We start from the raw sequence: 8,135 nt of genomic DNA, 5'->3' as shown, positions 1-8,135 counted from the left end.
GACTCCACTGGGTTCTTTCTTTGTTTTAAAGATCTAAGTAAGTTTTCAGCTGTGACCTGTTTGAAAGGGTCATCATATAATGCTGACATTTGATCAAAGAATTCATCTAAAGATCCCAGTATTGCATCATCATTTTCAAAAAAAGAGTCAGCCCAAGCCCTAGGTTCCCCCCTCAAATATGATATCACAATGAGCACTCTTGACCTTTCAGTGGGATAAGTGCGTGGCTTTAATTGAAAAAGCAACAAGCAGGAGTTTTTAAACTCTCTGAATCTTGAACGGTCACCAGAGAATTTTTCTGGGGGGGAGACCATGGGTTCAGGGATAGATTCTGCACTTGCAGGTTTAGGTGCCAGAGTCTCTCTTAAACAGGCCTACAAAGCCTGATTTTCCACTTGTAATTCATGGAAAGAACCTGATAGAGCTTCTAATCTGTCTGACAGGACTTGAACTTTATCACTTAAAAGATCTTGTTCCATAATTGCTGTTGAAAGTATATGTTTAGTATAGGATAATTCTGTGTACACAAACACTAAATCCTTTCTTCCTTATGGCTGGTTAATTCTGTAATAGTTTGTATTAATAGCAATTTGAACAAGCATTTAATTTTGTTTTATAAATAAGAACCAACAATCTCCTCAAAAGTAGGTTTGTAACATAAAAGAAGCTTGATGAATTCGTTGTCAGTGCTTCATATAATGTATTACTATTTGCCCAATAAGTGACAGTTTATTAACTTCATAAACTGTATTACTTTCAGGGCATTTGATAATGCAAACAGTTCAAATTAAGCAGTAACGTAAAATATAGTATTCCTTGATTAGGCAGGTAAAGTTCATCAAATTAAGTAAGGATAACGATTAATAATAAAATAATTAGGTCTGACCTGAGAACACAGGAATTGTTACTTGTCCGTTTGTTATGAACAGCAGCGTGGTACTCAGAGGGAGAGCGGTTGCGGCTGCAGCTGATGACGTCACCGCTACTTGCTGTGCTGTGTATGAAGCTGCTTGAATCCTGTTACCTTGTAAATGCTTCAGGGTTTGATGTCGAGTTTGTTTGATTTCCTTATGGTATGAAATATCTTCCAGTGTTGAATTGAGTAGAAGAGCTGCTAGATGTAGGAATGAAAAATAAGAGATGTTATCAGTAACTCTTCAAATAAGAATTTATGAGGCTGTTGGAGAGTGAGGAAAACTCTCAGTGTAACGCTTGTGCTGTGAATCCTTTCTCAATTAACCAGCAATGAATGCTGGGGGGAAGTGCTTGATATAGGAGGCTCTTAAAGGGACAGATCATTAGCAAGCAGTAACCCTGACAACGTGGATGCAAAAAGGTTTGCTCTATGTATATCAATGTTTAGATAACATGTCCCAAATAAGATTCTTTGAGGATATTGCGAGAGAATTTTGTCTATACAATAAGAATTTTTTTGCTTATCTACAGATTAGGCACTATATAACAGGAATTAAAAAACCAAATCTAGACACGAATGGTTGGGGGGAAGTTGAAAATTATTTAACGAGCTATAAACTAGGTAAACACAGTAAAGCTCTTCTATATAAAATCATGCTGGCAAAACAGGCCCAATTGTTTAGGGATAATTTAGTCCAGAAGTGGAATCTTTCCTTTACGGATATCTCCGCAGAATCTCTGACTGCTAGTTTTAAATGGGTACAGGGAGCGAACATCTCTACAGTCTGGAAAGAATCACATATAAAATTACTCAATAATGCTTATATGACACCTTGGAAAATATCTAACTGGTACTCGCATTCTTCAGAAAAATGTCCAAGATGTAACAATTCTCGGGCAGATATAATCCACTGTTTTTGGTACTGTCCCAAGATAGCTCAGTTCTGGAGAAAAGTAGAATTTTGGCTTAATAAGCTATTAGATTTTAGGTTAAAAATCCAAGCTAAACATATATTTTTTTCTCTATAACATAGACCATAATAGAGCTAATATTAATCTTATTAACACAGCAATTATGCTTGGTCGCAACCTTATATTAAAAGACTGGAAGAATAGGAAAGCACCCACAATGGGCTGTTTCATAAACACTATACATGCCCAGATAATTTTTGAACAAATGAGTATAGTCCCCTCAGAAGAGAAAAGGATCAGAGATTTCTTTTTGAAATGGCTAAGAGTTATCTTGTCTTATCCGTTGACTTCTCAGTTTCTCCTCGTTCGTAATTTTCGTAGATCAGAATTCTTCGAGACGTTGATTCTCTCTAATGTTTTTCCAAATGAATGGTATTGATCTCAATTGTAGAAAGAGGAAGGAGGGGAAAATGAATAGTCAAACCCAAGCCTATAGAATATAAATAAATTTAAGAATCCAACGTAGGGTAGAGGTGGGGGAGCGGGGGTGAGAGGGGAGGGGATCTTTTATATCTATACCCCTTTTTTTTTTTTCTCTTCTCTCTCTTCTTTTTCTCTTTCTTGTTATTTTTTGTTTTTCAGAAAACCCCCAATTCGGTATAGAATCCAGTTACTAGAACTATGCAGGGATCCTGCAAACGTTTACTTAGAAAGCTATAAGTATAAAATTTTGTTATTTTGCTTTAAATTTTTTAACGGAAGCTCTATTATTAGGAGGAGTATCAGCATAGACGCTTCATTGAACATATTTTGTTAAAAAATAGGTACGAAAAAAAAAAGTGATATACTGTGATAAGTGCTTTATCTATATTGTATCTATAAGAACCCTGTATCTTCTTGATTTTTTCTATTTTTGTTTTCGTGATTTTCTTTCTGTTATCTGTACTGTATATCGAATTGGTCAATAAAAATATTTAAAATAAAAAAAAAAAAGGCCTTTGATAGTCTTACGACTGCTTTTGCTGCCACTCCAGTTCTGGCTCATCTTAACCCTGTCCTGCCTTTCATTCTTGAGGCCGATGCGTCTGAGACTGGAGTAGGTGCCCTCTTGTCTCAACGTCCTACGCCTGACGGTTCCTTGCATCCATGTGGTTTCTTCTCTAAGAAATTGTATCCAGCGGAGTGCAATTATGAAATTGGTGACAGGGAATTACTGGCCATAATTTTGGCACTCAAGGAATGGAAGCATCTTCTCGAGGGTATTATGTAACGTAACAGATAGGTGAACCCTGCGCTATTTCTGATGCACCTCAAGCTCCCCTCAAGAGGTCCCCTAGTGGACCCAATAATAAAACGTATATATAGTGTGGAAAGGCGAGCGCCAAAAAAGGCTGAGGTGACGGAGAATTAGACTAAAACAAGTTGTAATGAAATGTATAAAAGGTATGATTTAATACAATAATTCAATAAAAATAAAATATAAAATATAATATCATGGATCCATGTAACAAAAATTAGAACGTACATATACAATAAAACAATAATGAAATATCTTGAGATAGTGCCTAGTCTAATGTTACAACAAGCCCAAGCAGAGGATAGTCGAAATACGCACTTCTAAATGTGTGAATCTGAGTGGGTCCGTGATAAGAGTCAATGATAATGATAATAGATGAATCACTGATGAAAAAATAGGTGATGAAAAGTTAGTGAAAAAAATGATATGGTGACAAAAAATACGGTGATAATAACCACAAAAATAAAAAACGTCCAAAAAAAAGAAAAGCAATTGAAAAAATATGTGAAAAAAGTGGTTAAAAAATTACACAGTGATAGTGGATAATGAATTAGATAGTGATACATTTCATTACAACTTGTTTTAGTCTAATACTCCGTCACCTCAGCCTTTTTTTGCCCTCGCCTCTCCACACTATGTGGTCTCCTACCTGCCTGGTAGTAAGAATGTTAGGGCCGATGCCCTCTCTCGACAATTTTCCCCTCTGTCCAAGGAGGAGTCTGTACCTACTCCAGTTATACCTCCTGACCATATTTTGGCTACCATACATACAAATTTAACTTCTCCTTTGGGAGAGGAGATCCTGGATGCACAAACCAATGTACCTCCTGAGAAACCTAGTGGTAAATGTTTTGTTCCTGAGAATCTTCAAACTAAACTTTTGCACACTTACCACTATCCTAAAGCCGCAGGTCACCCAGGTAAGAACCAAATGATTTGGTCTGTCACTCGACAATTCTGGTGGCCAGGTCTTCGTTCTGATGTTGCTGCGTATGTTGCCTCCTGCTCAGTTTGTGCACAGAATAAGACTCCTTGACGTCTTCCTGTGGGTCTTCTTCAACCTATTGCTAATGGTGAGCGTCCTTGGACACATCTTTTCATGGACTTCATTGTCAAGCTCCCTGTTTCCAATGGCAATACTATTATCCTTATGGTGGTTGACCATTTTTCTAAAATGTCACATTGTATTCCCTTGAAGAAGTTGCCTACCGCTCAGGAGCTTGCTTCAATTTTTGCCCGGGAGATCTTCTGTTTACATGGGTTACCCAAGGAGATAGTGTCGGACCAGGGTAGACAGTTTGTCTCCAGATTTTGGCGTTCCTTTTGTGCTCAAATGGGGAAATTGTTGTTTCTTCTTTGTGTCTTAATCCTAAGAATTCTCTGGAAAGATCTTTACATTCTTTGGATTTCAGAAAGACTTCTTGTTTTCTTGTTGTTTTTCTGGTTCCAGGAAAGGTCAGATAGCCTTTGCCATATCTTTGGCATCTTGGTTAAAGCGTTTTGATTCACAAAGCTTATTTGGAGGCGTGGCAGTCTCCTCCTCAGATAATTACAGCTCATTCTACTTGATCAGTCGTTTCTTCTTGGGCTTTTAAGACTGAAGCTTTGGTTGATCAGATTTGCAAAGCAGCAACTTTTGGCTTTCTTTGCATACATTTTACAAAATTTTACCATTTTGATGTATTTGATTCTTTTGAAGCAGTCTTTGGTAGAAGAGTTCTTCAGGTAGCTGTCTCAGTTTGATTCTACTGCTTACGATTTACGTTTTTTTGAAGTTTATAAGAAAAACTTAATTATTGTTTGGATTTAATTTCTCAGCGGAAATAGCTGTTATTTTATCCCTCCCTCTCTAGTGGACTTCCACATCTTGGGTATTTTATTCCATACGTCACTAGCTCATGGCCACTCTTGCCACTTACATGAAAGAAAACTTAATTTTTGTAAGATCTTACCTGATAAATGCATTTCTTTAATAGTGGCAAGAGTCTATGAGACCCACCCTTTTTTGTGGTGGATATAATTTTTTTGTATAAAAGCACAATATTTTTTCCAGTTCCTCTTTTTGTATGCTTTTTTACTCCTTTTTACACCTCACTTCTTGGCTATTCGTTAAACTGAGGAATGAGTGTGGTGGGAGTTGTATTTATAGGCATTTTGAGGTTTGGGAAACTTTTCCCCCTCCTGGTAGGAATGTATATCCCATACGTCACTAGCTCATGGACTCTTGCCACTATGAAAGAAATGAATTTATCAGGTAAGTTCTTACATAAATTATGTTTTTTCTGGTAAGCATAAATTATGTTTCCTCTCCCCAAGGCATATGCAGTATAAGAAATATTTATAGTTAAACCCTAGACTCTTCCTCTGTGTCCAGACTATCTACTTTAAGGTCTGTTCTTTTTTCTTTCTTTCTTTTTTCTGTATGCAAATTCCACTATTTAAATCGTTGATAAATCCTATACCTGAAAAGATATGCTATTGCAAGCCTGATGTGTTTACACATTTTCACTTACTATGAAATTTGTTTGTTTTTTTCACATGAGGTTCCGATGGATTCAAGAACAATACCTTTAATATGCCTGATTTATTTCATGGTGCTTTCATTTTTATCAGCTGCTTTTTCAGTAATGCTTTTTTCAAGTATTTTCTTATATTTTTTGAAGATGTACTTTTCCCTGATGTTTTCATTATATTTTGCTTTTAAAGCTGTTACAGGGAACATCCCTCTGGAATCTCATACTAGAAACAATGTTTCTTTTTGCCTATTAGTTACACGGATAATGGAGTTACATGGTCTATCCTGCTGTTAACCTTATCTGATCTTCCATTGTAGAAAAGATGTTCCTTGGTAGTCCCTGAATTTCTGGCTTAGATAGTTTCTAAACTTTATACCCCTGAAGACATCTGTCTTCCATCATTTTTTCATCCTTTTTAAAAGCCAATAGATCCTGCATTGTTTAGATATGGTTGGTATGCCTTTTCATTTATAGCCAGTAGACAAAAAAAGAAGACAGAAACATGCATACAGAGTTCATATCTCTATAGACCCATCACCAGTCTGTATGTTGGCTAATACTTCAATTTCAAGTTTAGGAAGAGTTGTTGGAAACTTGTGTTTCTCCTCATGCCTAAGTTGGGGGGAAAAAATCATTTACATTTGCACCTTTGAAAATCTTTGAGTGGCTCTAGGGTGAACCTAGAGAACTGGAACTTTAATTATACTTTAAATTATACTTATGTATGAAAATGTAATTATCTTGGCTCTTGTCCCTATGCAACACTCACCAAGCCTCCCTCCATTTCTGACCTGCTAAATGAAAGAATCAAGGGCAGGAAAAGTAGGGGTCTTATACCTACCTAAAAAAAAAGTTTTTTTTGTCTGTCCACTACTCAAAAAGCCCACATATTTTTAGGAATGTTACACAGCAACATGAGCAAAGATATGTAAATTTTGGTTGGGTTTCAGATTTTCTGTCTGCCCATTACTCGAAGGGACCAAATTGTTTTGAAATGTTACAAAGCAACATGAGCAAAGATATGTACATTTTGGCAACTAATGATTTAATCCCCAAGTTAAATTAAGGTAATAGTATTTTATATAAACAAATTTCTCAAGCAAATTCTTAGATTAGTTTAGTAGGACAGATGGCATAACCTTAGTTTTTATACAGTAATTTATTTTCTTTAATCTGGATTTTATTTGTGTTACCTTAGATACCATTTTCCTTCTTCTAAGCCAATTATTTCTCCAGGTATTCCAGTTCGTGGCCACAACCAATTAGGAACAATTCTTTCCAACATTATGGTTGTAGCTGCAATCTAAAAATAGTAAAGGTTATTCATTTTTTTTTAATTGGTGAAAATATATTCATTGCCACATTAATACCTATTTTTATCGATTTGTATTATGTTAGCATATAATAACCATTGAGAAGAGATGAAATCTCACTGAGGCCGTGATGATCGAAAGTGCCATGATGCAGCAAGATATTCAAAAGGGATCCGTTGCAATGTCGAGAATGCCAGCAAATATTCCAAAGGGCTGACAGTACTGTTTAAAGGCAGCATCACAGAGAGACGTTTTACCATACATTTCAGTGGGTGGCGATGATTCCCTGACACTAGCGAAATATTCAAAGCAGCATCGCCACCTATATCAAAGGTATAATGTAAATGATCCCTTTACACAGTACTGTATGAATATTCAATTTACATGTGTCAGCAGAAACTCAATCCCTGTTTGTACAATACAATAGTGACTTAAACATATCAATAATACAGCTATAGGAGCTGGGAGATTGTGGGTATATAATATACAGTATGTATATACATTATACATTGTTTAATGTGTGTGTGTATATATATATATATATATATATATATATATATAGATATTAAAACAAAAAGAGGGGAGACAATCTGCGCTTAGGAATATTATAGCTGCACTTTCAACAATGTACCAGGATATTAGATAATATACCAAGATATCAGTGATTAGTGATGGTGTGACCCTGCGAGAGTAATCAAATACAGTAATATCAATGAATAATTCTCCGATCATACACTGAACATTACACAATGACGATCAATCTAGCACTGTAATGAGTTACTCACATAGGTAATGAGTATGTATATATATATATATATACACACAATAGTATCACTAAGACACATGTAAAGTCCAGCTATCCTGTAAATAAATATATATACGTTGGCTGTAGATTAAATAGTCTGTATGGACTTATAAATAAACAGTTCCCTTGTGCCAGTAAATCTTTGCTGCTTCGTCTGGAGGTTAGGAGTATCCTCTTGAACAAGCGGATTCTCGTGGGTTTCTGGAAAAGAAGATGTGAAGAAGCGCACAAGAAAGGCACCCCTAGTGAAGCCTGTAGGTACAGATGCTCAAATAATAAGATGCAATTAAACCACTCACGTGATTCAACCTCAATTTGTATGAGGTATCAATCGGACCCAGGTTATAGCTGTTTCCTCCTTGAATGTTCCTTTTCTG

General features: G+C 36.0%; 1 protein-coding gene across 1 annotated transcript in view; it reads right to left on the bottom strand.

The window, feature by feature from the left end:
* Nucleotides 1-6,155: 6,155 nt before the first annotated feature.
* The window catches only part of LOC128644304 (transient receptor potential cation channel subfamily V member 5-like), a gene marked incomplete at its 5' end in the record, with an annotated part of 124,714 nt that continues 122,734 nt past the window's right edge, over nt 6,156-8,135 (bottom strand). The window contains 2 exons of the mRNA XM_053696970.1: nt 6,156-6,252; nt 6,834-6,943. Of these exons, the coding sequence (XP_053552945.1) occupies nt 6,156-6,252; nt 6,834-6,943 (207 nt within the window). The remainder of the gene's footprint in view (nt 6,253-6,833; nt 6,944-8,135) is intronic.

Source organism: Bombina bombina, unplaced genomic scaffold (assembly GCF_027579735.1).
Source record: "Bombina bombina isolate aBomBom1 unplaced genomic scaffold, aBomBom1.pri scaffold_891, whole genome shotgun sequence".
Lineage (NCBI taxonomy): Eukaryota > Metazoa > Chordata > Amphibia > Anura > Bombinatoridae > Bombina > Bombina bombina.
The sequence above is the reverse complement of the archived record's forward strand: the minus strand, read 5'-3'. Positions and strand labels throughout refer to the sequence as shown.